The following is a 19,596-nucleotide window of genomic DNA, read 5'->3' on the forward strand; positions in this document are numbered from 1 at the left end:
GGGGGCTATATCATAGAAAAAATCGTTCTTTTCTTCTTTTTTAGATTCGTTTTGAAATCACCTCTTGCGGGAGGTTTCTGGCTTTGGCTTTACGTAATTATAAAATTTTACAGTTATGCTATGTTTGTTACGTACTTTGATGCATCAAGATGTCAGGGACAGAAAATGTATTATTAGATCGATCGCGCGAGGCTTCTCCCAGTGAGTTTCGGTACTTTTTTTACTTCCCACGTTCCGAATACAAACTGGATATTCGTTTTCCAAGACCACTTCTCTGTCAATATTCAAATCGTGGGATGTAGATATTCGCAGGCAGGCAGTACCGTGAGTGTCGCATTGGGAAACCGTAAGAAATTTTTAATGTCGACGTCGTAGAAAGTTTTTAGACCATGAGAAATAGAGCCGTATTCAGCAGAAACAGCGCTGCGGGAGAAAATACATTTGGTCAAATTTTAAAACTGTTGCAAGATGTAAGGTGCCTTTACAGATCAATCATACTAGTTCCATCAGTCGGAAAAATCTAAAAATCAAACTCCTCGTTGGTCAAAATTCTTTCTAATGAAGAATTTGGCCAATGAGAATTTGGTATTTTAGTCCTACCACTCGTACGATTCACCCGGAAAGGCAACCGAGTAATACAAAAGTCTTTGTCGTTGGAAACAATTAAAATATCTTTCTTTATTATCTCCTTTAAATATTTACGATAAAATGATTAGTTAAATGTTTTTGTTCCCTAAGCTTTTTTTTTTAAACACAACCTAGCAACATTGTAGAGATGACGGCGAATATGAAGCTAATTACGTATAGTTAGTTCTAGTGTTTGAGGTATTTTTTTTTTATAGATCGAAAACAATGAAGTATCTAACAAACAACACAGGGCTCTGCATACAATTTTTGTTAAGTTCATTTATTCATCAGTTCATAAGTATTCATGTGCATGGCTTTGTACTGAAATATACATATATATTGTTTTCTTCTATTAAGTATAAACTTACGTGATTTTACGAAAAATTGCGTCTGACCAGATAAGAATCGCATTTTTTGCAAACTATAAAAAAAAAGATCCAACTATTGAAGCGAATATAATACAGTATTACATAACTTACAACTTATAGAACAAGCGATCCTTGAATACGCGATCCTGCTTACTTCTGCTTCTCGATAACGGATACATTATTGTTATGTTACTATCTTGTACCCAACTTACCCCTGCGTAAGTTATTAATATCGAGTGTGCATTAATTCTAACCTGACGTACGTGACGTGACGTAACGAAGTCAAGGTAATGATTTCAGTATTTTCATAAACGCATCTACCTCCTGATGAGACCATTACTCAGTATCGTTGCACTCTCCTCCTCCGTATTACTTGAACCTTGAATAAAGAATCATTACAAATCGTTTCGTCAAAAGAGTATACTTTTAAACGATTTGAAACCTTTAAGACTTTTGGATGAGGGCGGACAGACCAAACCTGTGCAATAATATTGGATTTATTCGTATAAATTGAGTATTGGATGTAATATAAATTTAAATATTATATTTACATACATTTGTATTAATCCTAATACTTCCCAAAAAATTGCAGGTACTCTCCTGATGATTGTTCAGTATACCTGCTACTTCGCTCAGATATATGCGATGTTATAAAAAGTTACACCTTGTGAACTCGCAATATATGTGTAACAGCAAAAAATGTGGCACGCTATTAAAATAAGTCATTTACGAAGGAATTTTATGTTATAGCAATCCTGCAAGGTTGGCAAAATCTTTGAAATTTGTTCACATTGCGAAATTACAAAAAATATACTATAAACGTTAATAAAATATGTGCAGCATGAAATCAGCATATGTTGGCAATGCAATTACAATTAATATTAATTATACTGCATTTAACGAATTGTGAATTGTGTCGTTGAAAGTATGTCCGTTAGGTGGCAACGGTGAACTAATCAACCAGCAACTAACTGCACGGAGAGAATTTTCCATCAAAATTTGACAACAAACATATTTGGAAGATTATGGTGTAGAACTATACTTGAGGAACAAGTAGACACACCATCGTAATAGCTGTGGATTTAAAAATAAATTTTAAACTATTGCAATTAAAAGTTGAAGTATCAGATAGGTAAATTTAATAGTGTGCACAGTGAAAATAAAAGTTCATACTTTTTGCCTAGAGCACTGAAAAAAAAATGGGAATCAAAACACACAAAAAAAATAGAATTTGGCCAATTTAAGCAAACTTCACTGCACAATAAAAATTTCCTAACTCAACGGGTAAATTTTAAACGAAGCTAAGTATTAATCAAGATAATAAACAGCACAGTAAAGATTATTTTTAATATTCATATAATAAAAATTGTCGAGCTGAATAGTTAATTTATAAAATAAATAAAGTATTTTTCGGTGTTAAATTCTGTTTCTCATAACATTGTAAATAGCGCATTAAAATTCAGTGAAAAATTTTTTACATTTAGTGCACAAATTTTTTACATTTAGTGCACAGATATAGAGCTCAATAAAGTACCAGCTACACTAAGCTTTTTGAACACCTTGAGCCTAATAACTCAAGATCTACAATCGCAGTAGTAACATGAAATAAACTGGTAATCGACAGATTACTTTGAATCTCATCGATATTACACATTAAATTACAATATGTAACTTACTGGGATCCATATAAAACTCGAACTGAAGTTGTTACGTAACGCATTTTTTATCATTTCTGCAATAATATATCATTCACAGCCATCCGATCAGTAGCCCCACTAGAATTGCAGGCTCAGCATTGCAGACCCAATGCATGGGCTCGAGTGACCGGCCTGGTTGTTTAGTTGAGCGCATTCCTAAAATCGTAGCAACACCTAAGAGCATCAGCAGAAAATGACTATTGTATATAAACAGACCAAGTCATAATAGGGGTGCTCAGAAATTCGTTTAGCTTCACGCACGAAAGATCGTACTGCCCATTGTCACTCCTGGCTTTAACCGTTACAGTATTAGATCCGGTGTAATATTCGCAGTCTGCCTTAAGTACGGATTCCTTATTACGCACCCTAGGGAACAAGCTGGATCGGTTACCGGGCAAAATTGAGTTGCACAGACTAGCCTTTCCCAAATCAAGTAACACGTATACTAGATATTTTTATTCCACAACATTTTTTCTCGCCTCAACCTGACGTACAGTCAGGTTTTGTAATTCAATATTCAAATCTCTACTCCGAATTTCTCATTTGCTTAAACAGACAAACGTTGTAAACGGCAACCATATATCAAATCGTAATAATTATTGTAACGATATATCGAAAATCAAAATTTCCTCGAGTATTTAATTTCTAGCGCCTATCCAAAAGCATTTCAGGCAATACCACTCCAGGTTAAAATAACAAGGCGTGTTTCAACACCTTAAACGAGCAGCGAACCCACCATTCAATGTATACTTACCGATCGGAATTCACTAAAATTTTATTCAGAGACTGCCTCTGGTCGTTCCTTTTCGTTTGGTTACTTCTAAATTATTATTATCAAGTTTAAAGGCGACTAAGATAACAAAGTTACATTGTCATCTTTACGAATTACATACACACGATATGTCTCATGCAATGTTTATGGGAAGTGGCAATGGGACTTCGACTTAGGACCTTTAACTATGCTACCTTTATGCTATTTTTCTTCAAAGTCGACATTCGGCTAACCCTACAATAACGTGGCGGATGTTTTTTGAACGTCTCAGTGAAAGTCTACGACTTTCTCTAATCTTCACGATATCTTTTTCGGATCGTCCCTAGCAGCCCCTAATAATACATGTTTACTTAGATGTGTTTCTACCTTATTCCTTTCTCATTGTCGGATATCAGTTTGCATAGTTAAATGTATAATGTACATCATGTAGGAGATCGATGACTATAGAAAAGCTTCGGATGAAAACACCTTATATTTATCTCGAGTGAGTTTGATATACAGCGTATATACATAATAGGCCTTCGCAAAACCCACACGTTCACTCGCCTGATGGTTCTGTGCAAAAAATTTAACGAGCTTCATTAGCTTATTATTATTCGTTCCTTTTCTTTTCTCCTTCGAGGAAAATATACGAGAGCTTATGCAGGAGGAGCAGCACGGCTATTCAGACAGCTTATAAAAAATATGAAAATGTCAAGAGAAAATGTTTGAAAATTTTCACAAGTAATATAAAGTGATACTCGAGCCAAGGTAAAATTCCTTCTCACATTCATCTTACACCATTTTTTTCTTAAAGATTCCCATTATTTTACTATTACAATAGCAATAGACCACCTATTGAAATATCAGTGTGATTAATTTAATTATTGACAATGCTTTACCTGTATGAAGAATGGTAAGAAATTTGAAACAGGAAACATTCTTAACGAAGAAGACATTTACGATGTAGCTTTTGAATGTAAAAAAGTTTTTACGAAATGATCGATAAACTTTCCTCATCCACGTAATACCTATATGTGTATAGTCTAAACATAATAAATATATTACATTATATTGAGTTCAATAAGATTGCCAATACAATCCACGTAATGTAACTGCGGTTCTTTATAGCTACTCTTTTTCTGACAATATTAATTGATCTGCGACGAACAAACCATGCTACTCTGAAGACGTTTCTTTCGACCTTTTTAAGAAACAGGTCGACTGTCTTACATATCGTACGGAAAAGAGTTGGCTACTTGTTAAAACAGAAAAACGCGGTGAATCGTGCATGATGATCGGTGTTATCGATAAGAAATAAAAACCTATTTATGTAAAGTTCTATATGTTTAAGTTAACTTATGCTCAGCGGCGACCCAATTTCCGTCCTTTAACAAACCCATAGAGGCAATCTAAGTTTGCGAAGAAACAATCAATAGACTTTGATAGGAAGGGGTGAGGTGGCTTACGTAAATATCCTTGCGCTTATTCATTTGGATACGCATTGTCGTTTGAAGAAACCAGCTTGAGTATCTTTGTTTACCTCAGTGATGATCTATTTGATTTGAAAGTTGAAACCTTTGATGCAACCCCTCGTGGAAATACGGAAGACCAACAAACTAGGTTTAATTCTTTGTTTAGATGTCAGTATCGCTGAGTGAGAAAGCAAGAGGAAAAATAACAAGAGACTGGAAAGACACCTTCCACGTCAATGGCCACTCGACAAAAGTAAAGCCTTCCTGATTCTACAAGCCTCTTTCAAAGCCTGATAAAGATTATATTCGAAAAAACTCTGAATGGCTAGTTATATCTGTAACATCATTTCTACGTGATCGATTCTAAGGTTTTGAGGAGGAGTCCAAGTAACGCGCATACTCGAAGAATGGTCTACATCTCATAAAATCATTTAGTACCAAGAGTAACTGGATGTCCCCGTTCAGTGTCCAATTCTTATTAATTATCCCTCCGAAAATAAGGTTTCTTTCTAAATTGCGTCGATTAATCATGCCACAAGGCAGTAACAAGCTAGAATTGATCATACCAGCTTTCGTCGCGGTCCACAGTGAAACTGCTCGCTTGAAAACCGGACCGAAACTGTGCAATCGACTTGGTTGTAAATGTGCATTCCAGCGTTACTTACTTGAATGGGACAACCCCTCTGCGGTGGGGATAGCGTTCTACCGGCAACCCCTGCATCCCTTCCCAAGCTCTGACTGTAGCATCCGCGTACGTGAGCTCGTGGGGTGACGTCTGCATATATATAGATATATGGATTTACGTGTGGGCGGCAAAAGACCCGGAGGGTGTACAATTGACCAATGAGAACGAAGCAAACTGTTGGTCTCTGACGATCAAGAGTGGTAGGGGCCTTGGGTGCTTTCTCATCCTCATACACACTCGATGACCCAATACGAATTGTAACCTTTTATTATCTTAACGTCTTAATTGAAATCCTTATATAATAAACTGTTATGCCTTTATCAGGGTCTGTTAATCATCGTTAATTCTCATTTTTTTTACTTTAATCGATTTTTATTATTTCAGTTTTACTCTGAATCTCATAAGATCTCAATATCCCATCCGAATAGTTTCCATAAACCTAGTGTGAAAGATATTAAGAAAATCGCATAACGAATTCCTCATGAAGACAAAGTATTCTGCATATTTTCTCATTTTAAAATGATCTCATTGCACATGCTTATAGACACTAATACAAGACAGTCCCTCAATATGTTTCCCTACGTACGGCTTTTTAATACACCCAGTGAAGCTTGATGCAATAAATGACCATGCTCATTAAGAGAACGTGAGGCTGCATGCATCGGTAGCTATTAATGCATGATGATTATGTCTTGATATCCTCGCGCAGTCCGCTTAACGTCACTATTACCTATTACATTTTAGTAGCTTTGTAAAGCTGCTTCCCCTCGTTTCAACACAACTTCTCTCTCCAATAAATTCCCTAGCATCTACTCGGACTATCCTGATAGATTTTAGTTCCTTGCTGTGTTTTCTTTCTACAATCACTTTTGATCGGGCTTATAATGCTAGTGAACGAAATAGGTATATCCTCGCAGTGATGGAAGATTATCGTTTCTTTGAACCTCAATCTCTTACTGCTTGGCTGTAAATAAAAGAGAGTCAGATTGTCACATTTTATTTTCCAACGGAGATACATCTCAGATGGATTATCTTCTATTGAGGTATATACAGTATTTACGGATGCTATACCTTTCGAAACTTTTCAAGAAAACAAAGTCTTTGCTGAACATATAAAAAGGCAAGGCTTTGATGCAACTCTGCGTATCAGCTGATAGGATGGGAGAAATCAATTTTCACCGGTATAAAGGTTGGATTAATGGATTGTGACGTTACATTAAACTCAATGAACCGAACTCGGCGCGACTCAACTTTCGCTGTAAAATCGAGCAGTGGAGTTTAAACGATGTCCTTCTGGCATATCCGGTTAACTGATAGAAACATTGATAAACAGTTTAAATTCATAAACATAATAGAGAGTATCGAACATTGATCAATGGGACACGTCTATAACATGTCTGTCGTCAGTGTGGAGCTGATTCACTTGAAGTCTTACGAAGATCGAAGACGAGTATGGCAAGTCTTACGGACTTGAACTTTGAACAATGTGACTTCAGGAAACTGGAGAGTACATCATAACCTCGAAATGGAATATCGTAATTTATGAGTATGTAATAAACATTCTCATGCAAAAGTGATGCATGAATATTTTTGCGAGCTACCTTGTTACTCACATGATACTTTTATGTGGAATAATTGATACGTTACGACAATTTTTTGATACATAAAATGCTTGTGTCAAAATTCTACATGTACCTCATGCCTTTATCTCATAATTATTTCTTATCGAAGTTCCATTTCAGTAATTGTGGAACTTGGAGAAATATGGGTTTACTTCTGTTCGATAAAGATAGTATATCGTTTGTGTGTTATTTAAGATTTTCGTGATTGGAAATTTAAGACGGCCGTTTATACTCTTCAATACAATCTATGGCACAGTCATAACGGAAAAACTGAAAATAGTGTTACATTGTGAGTTGTGCACTTTAAGGTAATGTAGTACAGTTTTACTGAAGTCAAAACAATAGCCATATATAATTTGTTAAATTTCCTAAAACAAATAAGAAAAACTTTTAAAACCTGAATTTAATACTAGCAAATAATAATTATTCTCATAAATAAATCATAATGTTTACTGATCGCCGAAATTAGTAAACGAACATCACGGTTAACAAATTTTGTTTTGAGCCAACAATTTTGTTTTTGAGCAGGGTTGTAGGGTTAACTTTCTAGCATAAATCCACCATGCTACCTTAGACGCATGTGATGCCACTGCTGGACGAAAAGTTGTTCCTTTGATTGCTGAAGGAATAATGAGAAACACTCGGTTCTTGTTGAGCCCTGAGTAACCGTGGGAACGATGACGGTGTCGAAGATCCGAGGTTGATCCCTGGTGGAAGGATCAAAAGAAAACGAGAGTAAGTGGAACACGAACGAAGGGAAAAAGTGTAATAAAGTGTGACACGTACATTAAAAATCGCTGAGAGTACCTAACGCGAAGTAATGCCCTTAATGCGATAATGGTACCACGAAAGATTTATGACAATTGACTAAAAAGCTCGTTTACCCGGAGAAAGCATCTTCTCTACGAGAGATGTCTTGAGAAATTATATTTCCTGCGAGAAGTCGTGCTCTCTTACCAGTGAAGTTCTCGCAACGGTTTGTTCAATTCCTCGGTACGTAGTTTGTGGTTTCTCCGCTATCCCCGACCAGAAGTAATATAACCTCTCACCCACGCGTAGCCACCCCTCTAGTTTCTACTCTGAGAAATTTTCAATGCCACGAAAACTCAAGTTATTCTTTCTACTAATTAGTTCCCGAAAAATCGTCAAAGTCTAATGTTAACCTTTCCAAAAAAGGCCATCGGTGTTTCTCCCCACCGTGTAATCATCTGTTCAATTTCGAGAACTCTTCAAAGGTCTAATCGAGATAAAACAAAGTTAAAGAGTTCAAGTAAAGTTTTCATGGTACATACTTTCGACATTCGGGATGCTTCAATGGACGATTGCATGACAACAAGCAATACCAAAATCCTAATGGCAAAAGGATGAACTGTCCTGTGCAAATATACCGAGAGAGAATCAAAGGTACCGAGATAAACATAGTAAGGTTGAGTAACTAACGGACTATTTATACAAACTTGGGTGATACCCTTGCATCAGAAATGCTGCGTGAACGATACAAATTTTAAAGTTTCTTCTTTGATATAGAACCTACATAGAGGGACATTCATGTTTGAATGTACCCATATATGTACCAATATGTTTAGGTGTCTACTACTGACGTCATAATAGGAGGGATGAGGAAAATATAGAAGGTCCGTGCCTGAGCTCGGCATCAAAATGTAAAAAGTGGGCCAACCAAGCACGACATTGGCAGTTACGTCAGTGTGGACACAAAACACATTTTACCTTGTAATGCATTGGACAGAGGGTCGTAACCTCAATATGTGGTAGCAGGTGATTTATTGTTTGAGACTGCGATACACGCAACCTTATAGTCGATCAAACGTCGACATACATAAAATGGTTACGTTTATAAGTTAGGATCGCGAATAGAGAAAATATCGTAGGAGGATGACAGCTTCCGAATTTTTCTCGAGATGTCTTCACAAACGAAGTTAAAAATATAGTTTAGACCCCAATATTCCTCGTTACTTTTACACAAACCAATTTACACAAAGTTCTTTTCCCCTTCTATTTATTTACCGTTTCTATATGGTTGACGGTCTTTCCATTATCATCGTGTATTTGTCCAAAAGGAATTTTCCAAAGAGCAAACCAACAATAAATCACCCCGTTGACATAAGATTTCACAAAGCAAAATCGCACCTGTAGGTGTATCCATTATATTCCTCGGGCCGGGGATTGGACCTCGTCTATATTACATGCCTGAAGGAGATTCCACATACATATATGTATATTACCTTCGTTAAGGTACCTGGCATAACAGTTGGTATAATGCTGGTGGATAGTGATTTAAAGAATAATATCGAATTTCAATTCACGGCCACTGCGGCCTTTTTTGTTCCCCGGTGAAGATATTAGGATTTATCGACGTGTTCGTCGGTCCGCTTTCTTGAGACCTTCTTCTTTTCAATCTTCTTATCATCGAGGAATCGCATTCTGCTGTGAAAAGTGATAATAAGGAATGACTGACTTAGAAGCGGAGAGGGCCAGTGTGTACCGAAGGCTTTAGAACAGAAGCAATAGATACCCCGTTAACACATAACGGCACAGTTATCTGACAATCTATTTTATAACATGTTTGATATAACATGTATATCGAGACACCAAAAAAATGTATGATATTTTGCTATGTCCCTATGAAATGTTGCTGATATATGTTAGATACATTGTGCTTGTTTTATAAAAACCTAAATTTAATAAGTATCAAATTTAAGGATAAAAAAATATTAAATGTAACCTAATTTAATTTCATTCCTATTATATTTAACGAAATGTGAATTGTGTCGTCGAAAGTATATCCGCTAGGTGGCCAAGCGTGAAACAACCAACCCGCAACTAAAGTGTGTCTCTCAAATGTCTATTATAGAGTAATACTTTTAGGCAATATAATTTATTAAAAGTGTGTAGGTGTAACGTAACCAGCTACACTGTGCTTTTCGAATATCTCGATTGTAATTATTTAAGGTCTGAAATACATGTATCTCAAAAAATGAACTAAATTCCCAGCAAACACGATTATCGCATTTATGTCAATGTTACGTAACTATTATAGTACAACATAGGATAAAAAGCATCATGAAAGTAGTAGACAGTAATAGAAATTCAACAGAGACCCTGGAAGTCTTAAAGATGGATAGTGGGAGAAGAGCGTGATTCGTAGGATGTCCTTCTACAACAAGGAAATAATAGTTGAAAATATCACTCGGAGATCAGGATGTATATCAATTTTTATCCTATATTTTAAGTAAGTAATAGTAAATAAATATTTATTGACGTATGGATAGACGTGTGTATGTGAATTACATTTTCAATTATAATGGTAAACCACCCGATTAAACAATCGTCTATAGTAAGTGAGAAAGAGTTCCAAAAGAAAAATACCCAAGTCTTTCCAGTCTCAACTACAGGACTAGGATACATAAGTCACGGAAGGCCTGGCTCTGTACAACAAGTGGATGAGGTTAAAAAAGTTAAAAGAAATGAAAAAATGAAAGAAAAAGGAGAGGATAAACAGGTGGCAGTATCGTTCAGAATGTAGCCTGACTAGCACAATCTCGTTAGTCAGGATTTGCTTGGCGTTACTCACAAAGGTGATCGGTGACGATTACCAGAGAAAACCGAAAATTTATGAATGAACTGTAATACAGCTGGGTGGGTCGATAGAGCATCCCTCAACCCCCGCTGGCGTAGTAATCAATACAGGGGGTTGGGTAGGCGTGGAAAGCGGAGGGCACAGGGATGGTAAAGTCCATTCAGTAGAGACGCTAGGCCTGCTATTGATTGCGTGGGTGGCAGAGGGTGGTTTTGGTAGAGGCTACCCCCACTACCGACTGCTTGCTTTCCCTCTGGGTTCGCACTGGGCTAACGGGAGCACGAGACACAGGGGTAGTTCTCTCGCTCTACTGCTGATGCTCGTGATGGGAGTTGCTGTAGTGGGGGGGCGTAGGCGGTTTCAGGGGAAAATTTTGCTCCAGGGGTAAGGTACAGGGCTGAACACACATTTTTTGATGCCCTGCCATTCTTACGAGCATCGATCGACAGCTTATTGATCTTCGATTGATGGACTGTATTCAAAAAGTGCACTTCGTGTGTCGTCTTGCTATTCAACAAATTTTTTGCTATAGACAAATACGTTAACAAGTAACCATTCCTTGAAAGAGGAATTTAACGATATTTCTCAGAGTGATTGTTTTACAGGGTTTTTAAATTTGACTACTATTCTGAGGAATTTAACGCATATCTGTCTTTTTAACATTTTTTAAAAGTGATATCATTCCGTAAGGACTTCTTCTACTTAGCATATATATGCAGTTTCGTAAACAGTGGCTGAATTGGGAAAACAATATTTTACGTGGTAATCGGTAAGAATTATAATTTTACCGCTATATGTTGTTTTACTCAATTCCATGATTTATTTTCAGTATTTAGATGGATATGTTCTAATATCGATCAGGTTTAATGTGAACGTGACGTTCAACAGGTTAGTAAATGATCAACTGTATTCTTTAAATTTTTATTTTAATAATTTTAACGCCTTTGACGCCATTAATGGATTTTAATAATAAAGCTATTGTATAGTATGTATCTTTAAGTACCGTTCGGTGAAAAGTGATGCAATTAGCTATACATTTGAGAACTCAATACAAGAAAAGGATTCGCTAATGAGCTATTTACAGAGGTTATCATTTTATGTTGGTCGATGACTAAAATAGTATATTTAAATGAGCATTCATAAAGGGAACGGTACAAACTTAAAAAACTTACAGAGTCGTTTTCGTACGTAACGGCCGTTACATATTGGACCACGTTATGCCTTGTATGTACGAGACAAAACTACCCAACAGTTGTAGCTAGTGTCGCCATCCTACTGTGGCTTAGGACATTCACAACGTCCATTACTGAATTCCATACCTAGATGTCGATCGTATCAAGTTCCAATACAACCAATGTCCAATCTACGAGAAAATTCAACGATCTACGTCTCCTGGTTTCTGCTGATCGAGCAAATATGGCCGAATCAGAAAACACTGAAAACAATAGGAATTAAGGCTACAGACGATTAACAAAGTCCCATGTGTGTGTGTCCAACCGGTGATGTAAATTTGGACATAGTTCTGACAAAAGCTTCGGTGTAGATGCTCTAATCCAATAAATAGTTTAAATCTGCACGTGAACGTAAAATTCATTAGGTTTTCTGTGGAAATTATTAAATGAGTGCGTGGAGTTAGTGATTACGGATACTACAGCGACCTACGACCTTCTTGTTGTGGGTATACTTCTGGGACATTCGGACTTCTTTCGCTTAGCGACGTAACAACAGTCTGCTGTGAATATTTTTGCCAATTGAAAAATTGATTCAGGAGGATGACGATTCTGTCGAAAAAGAAGACGAATGGGACAAAGGATAGGCGTGAAGGAGCAAATGGGCCCGAAGTAGATGTCCATGGTGTGCAGAGTGAACATGGGCCAGGTCCCATTGCTCTACCCAACAGTGGTCCCTATCAGGTACGATCGTGGAACCACCATATTCGAGATTCCAGCCATATTTTATTCTATTTCATCGAGTGTATAAATATTTTAATGTGTTCTTTTTTTCCCGTTTTTCTTGACGACGTTACGACAGGTGAGGGGAAATAGTGGATTTGGTGTCGATCTGCATGGTGTTCAGGGTGAACACGGTTCAGGACCCATAGTTCTTAGCAGTAGCTCATATGAGGTAAAATATACTTACTTTCACAATTTTCATTTCATTTCTCTTGCTTTATTCGTGCCTGAATTTTACAGTGAGCATCAACCTTTTGTTGTATCATTGTACAGTATTTTTACTTCTCTCGAATTTTTTCTGCACCTAATCGGATATTTTTCAGACTAGTATTGGATTCATAATACATTAAATGGTACTGTCATATTTTTTCAGTGCAATGAAATAAGAAATAATCAGATTTATTTTGAGTCTTTCATGTTTCGATACATACGTTTGTATGTATATTTACTTTATGTCAATTAAAAAGTAACAAAATTATAGGGTTTAGATATTGTTGTATGTCATGTAGTATAGCATTTTGTATGATTTCTCAAATATCCAACCTTAGTATTTAGATTCTTATTTTTGTAACTTTTTTACATATTTTATTTGTATTTACTGTCATATTAAATGAATATTTTAGGCCAACGTTGATCGTAGAGAAGAAAAACATTTTGAGGAAACTGGTGGACCAAGTCATGGCAAACGCCATCGTCAACGAGCAAGTCCTCATAGGTAATAAAATATTCAATTAGTAAATATTTTTAGGTTAATAATATGAATATAGCATTTTAACATTTGAATTTTTTACTTTTTAGTAGTTGTATTGGTAGGACTTCACGTACAAAGCGTGACCGGGAAAGAGACAGAGGTAGGGAGAGAGAACGTGAGCGAGAACGTGAGAGGCAGGCAACTCCTCCAACTGCTTCCTGTAGCGGTCTACAAGGTAAATCTCTCCATCTTGGATGTTCATCGCAATAATGGTACCGCAAAGAGAAAGAATTACAAACATCATCCCCCTGAAAACTCTTCAGAACCCTACTGTGAAATTTCATCTAGGATTTATGTGTTACTAGGTACAGATAGCACTGTTATAAGTAACAGTCGCATGAGCATTGTGACAAATACTACAAATAGTGAGCATGAATTGGCAAATGGCTATAATAGTGGTGATGAATATACTGGTCGCACTGGAAACAATCTAACATTGGCTGAATGGCAGGAGGTCTGTATTAGTTATAAATCACAAGCTTCTTCCTTCATTTTTATCATACTTAAATTCAATTGTATTTTAGCGCGATCGATGGTTTGAGAAGCGAATGCGGAAAATGGGGTTTATAGTTAAGAAAATGGGGGAGGATGGTGCGTGCCTATTTCGCGCGGTAGCAGATCAAGTATACGGCGATCAAGAAATGCATGGAGTTGTGCGGAAACACTGTATGGATTATATTGTACGTAACGAAATGTGCTTATATTTACTGTTTCATTAGAAATATGAGATCGTCTTGAAAACGTGTTTCGGATTTTATTTCAGGCTGCCAACCAGGAGTTTTTCTCTCATTTTGTGGCTGAGGATTTTAGCACATACGTAGATCGAAAGAGGCAGGAATATGTTCACGGAAATCATATAGAAATGCAAGCCATGTCAGAAATGTACAATCGCAGTGTCGAGCTCTTTTGTTACAGTACCGGTACTGTTTTCTTACATAATAACTGATCTCTGTAATGAATCTAGGTAGTGCAATTAAAATTTTTTTTTTAACGGTTTACAGAACCCATAAATATTTTCCACGGTGTCCTGAAAAGTGACAACGAGCCAATACGATTGTCTTATCAACGAGGTAGTCACTACAACAGCATAGTGGACCCGTACAAAGCCACTATTGGTGTAGGATTAGGTCTACCGTCTTTTAATCCTGGTTCTGCTGATCGTGAACTTATATCTGATGCAGTGCGTCAAAGTGAGGAATTACATATCGAACAGGTAAATTTATCGAATAATTAGTACGCTTCTACTGTATTTTGTGGTTAATATTACAAAATCTTACTGTTTGTTGAAATAGACTATGCTAGAGGATAAAATAAAAGCCACAGACTGGGAAGCCACCAACGAGGCGATAGAGGAACAGGTTGCTAGAGAAAGTTATTTGCAATGGCTGCGCGATAATGAAATGCGAAAAGCTGTAAATAATAATTCATCATTATCTGGTCACCCCATGTCTAATGACACGATATTAATGAATTCCTATTTTTTTTTGTTTTTAATTAAAGCGGTCAACTAGTAGTAGCAGTACAAGTACGGTAACCAGTGCCCAGCACAGTCACACTCATTTTCATTCTCATGGAGGTCGTACGCAACAACGTGGGCATGCATCATCTCCAACGGCAACTCAAGCGAGCCAGGATGCTCTGCGCAATTCTCCAAAGGTCAGTTCCCATTTCCATGTAAGCTTGTAACATTATTCAAAGATGCAATGTTCTTTTAATCAGGCGAGCGACTCTGTGCGGAATAGCAAAAGGTCCCCGCAGCATCAGACGCAAACTTCTGGAAATGTTGATCATCTGTCTTCTGAGTTTGAGCCCAAATTGATACCTCAGGAGCCCGTACCAGGTAGCAGCAAGGAGTCCCACACATCTCCTGACATTTCGCTGTTCAACCGCCTTCCACCTGAAGTATTTGGTGAGATCATTTTGAAGTCATGGACGATAGTAAGCGACCTTGGCGGTGAGCACCCAACTGACCGACCTAGTGATTGGTTCTAGGCTTCCTTCTTCTCATCGTTACCAATAACACGACCTTAATATTTTAGCAAATTCAAGTAATAATCACCGCTCGATATTAACTGATTTTTACAGGATTGACCGACTGGGAGGATAGCGACATACTGTCTCAAGTACTTGCTACTTCACAACAGGAGTACTTGGACAGCTTGAAGCAATCGCGTACCTCAACTAGCACCGGAACCGACGCTAATAATATGAACAACAGTCTCATCAATAACAGCATCAATACGAATACCAATACTACTACTACCAATATAATAGAATCTAATAACAGTTAATTCGTAGGGAGCAATCGTTATCCTTAAAGTTCAAAAGAGATCAGAGCAAAGAATATACATTTCTATATTGCAGTATCGTCTATTGTATCCCATTGTACTAGGGCCGAAGGTGGTTTAGCTTTTCTATCTCACTGTCTGTCTGCTTCTATTTCTATCTCACACTTTACTCCGTTTCTTATTGCGTAACCCTCGTGCAATAGAATATTCATTTACATCGATTTGCGTAATGCGAACAATTTACGTACAGCTATAAATACAATCATAAATGAAATCATAGTTCAGGCCGGAAACACCTTATTATTCTTTTTAAATTCTATCATGCGTACCTTTTTTAAATTATCATTTCTTTTAGTTATCTCTTATCCTTTCGTTCATCTCGAAGCTTATGGAATCATCTGCTATGATAAGCACGTTAGAGATTCTTTACTTGTCAAGAATAACTATTTTCATATTCTTGCCGCTGCTACCATTGACACAGCGTCATATCGTAGTATTTACGATCTTGCAATTCGCCTATGTAATTTTACCCCTACCACCTTCAATCGTGGCCCTTATTCTTTTAGGCAAACGTAGTTTACAACAGGCCGTGACGGGCATAAATATTTATTTCTTTTATAATCTTAATTGTTTCTTTCTTGATATAACATCATAGATCAAATGCTTTAGAAGAAACTTGGTTGCATTATTTGTAACAAAATAAATAAATAAAAAAAGTATAACATCTAACAACGTTTGTAGACTTAGAGATGTTTTCTAGTTTAACAAATATAATACTCATCATAAAAATGATTGTTTTACAGAGTTTATAAAAGTACAGCTAATGTCTTTTGTATTGTGTTCTCATTATGTACTTATAAATCTGTCATAATACCCTTGGTCTGTTTTCATCTTTCATCAAAAGTTTGGCACATAAGATCAAGATAATCACTAGAGTCACGCGCTGTATTGTATTCACACTACAGGAAATTGTTTTAGAATCCCATGTGTCGGGGTGTACTGTAATCACTTTTCAGTATATGAAACATTACAAAATACATTGGATAACAAATCCATCTATAGCTTAACATTTGTGATTCCAGTGACCATATTTCTTTATACAAATGTATTTTGATTACCATTCTATGTCACTGAGAAGGTTATCTATAAAAAGCATTGAAATTTATAGCATATCAAAAACTCCAAAACTTCTATGCCGATCCCAGCATATCTTTCATGTTCACTGTACCCACTAGCTGTCAGACATAATGTACCATATGGCTGTCCTCTTTGCAAGTACCTCCATGGTGTTTATGCTAACTCACACGACGAACGGTGATCCTTTCGTTTATCGTGATCGTCATTTGTGATTCGCGGTAAGTCTAAGTTTTTTTTCGTATACTGAAATCGTCGCAACAATTGAAACTAGCACTGTAGTTTGACTTAAGTGGATCAATTTATAAATGCGAAAAAAGAAGAGATCGAAGAAAAAATTAGTTAATAAAACTAATCAGACCATGAAAACATATACAGTCTTGGGGATACAATAGGGATATCTCGAGAACCGTCATATGCTGTTCTGGTTACCTCTATGCAATAACTATATTCGTAATCTATACGAAGTTATCAAAAATAAAAATGTTAATTAAACAATATTTGATCTCAGCAATTTACAATTCATAACGTCTCATTATAGGATTAAAATTTCATGTGTGATTTAAAATTAATATATATTGTCGACAGTCCAGACTGTTAGGCAATGCACTGGTACAAATTGTTTCTATCATCCAGCTGCTAACTTTAAATTTCTGAACAAATTAAACTTCTATTTGTTGATAAACACAAATTCAATGTCAAAGCAATCGATATTTAACAAAGATCATAGGTGTCAATGAAGTATCACCACTTAAGATAACATTAAAATCAAGCAAAATGTCACTGTGTGCTAGAGATTTTAGGTTCGAAATAATCCTAGGAAAAGGAACATTTGGGTGAGTATATAAAAGAAAAGAAAAATAATGAAAACTCCAAGAAATTAACGATAAATTTCGCTCTGTAAACTAAGTGAAAATTGGTACCATTGACAGAGCTGTTTACTTAGTAAGAAAACGAAGCAACGGTAAACCATTTGTTATAAAGGAACAACATTTGACAGCATCGGGTACTCTGACGTCCCAGGTAAAGTAATCATATCATTTTAAGAGAAAAAAATTCCATTTTATCCAATCAAAATTCGAATTTCGGTCTATGTGGTGATTAAGATGATTTTGGGGGAAGTGGAGTGTCTTAAGAGAATGAGACATCCAAACATAGTGAATTATCATGGAGCTTGGAGGGAAAATAACAGGAGTTACATTCTGATGGAGTACGCCACGCGTGGTACGCTTAAAGATCTATTGAACAAGCGTAAGCAGCCACTCAAGGAACAAGTACGAGAAAAACAATATATTTAATATACAATTCCGGTAGAATAACTTTTTATAACGCATACGTTTTCAGGATGCGCTTTATCTTTTCTCTCAAATTACGCTGGGAGTCCATCATATACACTCCAAGCAAATACTGCACAGGGATCTTAAACCTGAAAACATAATGCTTACCGGTCGCTATGGGGATATCATAAAGATCGGTGACTTTGGAGTTTCCAGGAACGTCCACGAGTACGCATTATCTCTTAACTTTTATCATTTCAGCTTGATCTCTTGCAAATATTTGACTATACATTTGCAGAGAGCCGTTAACGCATCGTATCGGCACGTTCCACTATATGGCACCGGAAATGCTCAAACGTGAACCCTATAACCTCAAATGCGACATTTGGAGTATGGGCGTGGTACTTTATCAGATGATCGCAAACCATCTTCCGTTTCCAGCAACGGTATATGAATTTATATGAGTAAGACTATGATCACCGTTACGAAGAAGAAGAAGAATCTTTAAATCTTCATGTGTTTTTTCTTCTTTAACCAGACAGTGAAGGATATAATCAAAATAACGTGTACGGAGAAACCACGACCAATCGTTGCAAGGACTTCAGCAAGTACGGTTACTTTGATATCTAAAATGTTAAAGAAAGAAGCTTATTATCGTCCACGGACCAGCCAATTGTTAATGTGTCCTTATCTGGTGCCGAGCATTGCTCGCGTTTACTTAAATTTAGGTAGACAGGTTGAGATGATTAGTAAGCACGAAACGAATTTCTCTCTTGATGTTTTTACAGGATTTTTAAAATCTTTAAGGTAATATTATAATTTAAGTAGTGTACTATTATAATTCAGTTGCGGAAGTGTCGTCAAACCATGCTGTATTTCATTGGAATTTCCGGTTGCTGTTAGAATCAGAATTTGCCTGCATACATACATATGTATATACTGTATAAAACACATGGAATGAATTTCACAACATAATAGAACGATAGACCATTTCACCAATCACTAATCCACGTCGTCATGCAATAATGCTTGAATGAGTCAGCAGCAACCTTGTCAAAGAAATGCTTCATTGTTCAAGAGTCGACTCGATTTCACTGTGTATTAAACAATACTCTTTTTCTATTGATTACATATCATGGTACCATTTGAGTACGAACTTAATCCAATTACAAGTCAGTCTCCGTAGAGATAGTCTTGAATTTCCATACCAAGATTTCGTTGATAATGGCGACAGTGAGTAAAAGCTAAGGAAAACTCATAGGCAAGTGATTACCTAGAGTCACAAGATACTAGAATATAGTAGAAAAATTGAAATTGCAGAAAATAATCAAAAATCGTGGAACTGCAGTTGAAGCTGTAACGGGTAATATG

At 36.5% G+C, this 19,596-nt stretch overlaps 2 protein-coding genes across 4 annotated transcripts; both read left to right on the forward strand.

The window, feature by feature from the left end:
- Positions 1–12,124: 12,124 nt before the first annotated feature.
- LOC107272823 (OTU domain-containing protein 5-B) lies at positions 12,125–16,642 on the forward strand. Of its 2 annotated transcripts, XM_015750346.2 has the most exons (13): positions 12,125–12,497; positions 12,592–12,736; positions 12,855–12,947; positions 13,399–13,490; positions 13,574–13,701; positions 13,832–13,980; positions 14,051–14,206; positions 14,290–14,446; positions 14,528–14,739; positions 14,819–14,938; positions 15,027–15,182; positions 15,246–15,480; positions 15,612–16,642. In XM_015750346.2, exons 2-13 carry the CDS (start codon positions 12,596–12,598, stop codon positions 15,815–15,817), a joined length of 1,845 nt encoding a protein of 614 aa, XP_015605832.1. In that variant the 5' UTR covers positions 12,125–12,497; positions 12,592–12,595; the 3' UTR covers positions 15,818–16,642. The 2 variants fall into 2 exon arrangements, with proteins under 2 accessions (XP_015605832.1, XP_015605834.1); XM_015750348.2 differs by having other exon boundaries at positions 12,127–12,736; positions 15,246–15,435.
- A 930-nt stretch (positions 16,643–17,572) lies between these two features.
- Positions 17,573–19,205, forward strand: LOC107272824 (serine/threonine-protein kinase nekl-2). Of its 2 annotated transcripts, none has more exons than XM_015750350.2 (6): positions 17,573–17,784; positions 17,881–17,971; positions 18,055–18,222; positions 18,293–18,453; positions 18,524–18,671; positions 18,764–19,205. In XM_015750350.2, the coding sequence occupies exons 1-6, from the start codon at positions 17,726–17,728 to the stop codon at positions 19,034–19,036; spliced, it is 900 nt and encodes a 299-aa protein (XP_015605836.1). In that variant the 5' UTR covers positions 17,573–17,725; the 3' UTR covers positions 19,037–19,205. The 2 variants fall into 2 exon arrangements, with proteins under 2 accessions (XP_015605836.1, XP_015605837.1); XM_015750351.2 differs by having other exon boundaries at positions 17,662–17,784; positions 17,859–17,971.
- Positions 19,206–19,596: the final 391 nt, after the last annotated feature.

This window comes from Cephus cinctus, unplaced genomic scaffold (genome assembly GCF_000341935.2).
Source record: "Cephus cinctus unplaced genomic scaffold, Ccin1 Ccin1_scaffold1295, whole genome shotgun sequence".
NCBI lineage: Eukaryota > Metazoa > Arthropoda > Insecta > Hymenoptera > Cephidae > Cephus > Cephus cinctus.

What these genes read in the sequence shown, in the direction of transcription:
- LOC107272823 (XM_015750346.2), top strand. Translation starts at nt 12,596, where the DNA reads ATGACGATTCTGTCGAAAAAGAAGACGAATGGGACAAAGGATAGGCGT. An exon ending in CCAACAGTGGTCCCTATCAG is followed by an intron (nt 12,737 to 12,854) that starts GTACGATCGTGG and finishes ACGTTACGACAG; the next exon opens with GTGAGGGGAAATAGTGGATT. An exon ending in TTAGCAGTAGCTCATATGAG is followed by an intron (nt 12,948 to 13,398) that starts GTAAAATATACT and finishes TGAATATTTTAG; the next exon opens with GCCAACGTTGATCGTAGAGA.
- LOC107272824 (XM_015750350.2), top strand. Translation starts at nt 17,726, where the DNA reads ATGTCACTGTGTGCTAGAGATTTTAGGTTCGAAATAATCCTAGGAAAA. An exon ending in AGCAGCCACTCAAGGAACAA is followed by an intron (nt 18,223 to 18,292) that starts GTACGAGAAAAA and finishes ATACGTTTTCAG; the next exon opens with GATGCGCTTTATCTTTTCTC. An exon ending in GTTTCCAGGAACGTCCACGA is followed by an intron (nt 18,454 to 18,523) that starts GTACGCATTATC and finishes ATACATTTGCAG; the next exon opens with AGAGCCGTTAACGCATCGTA.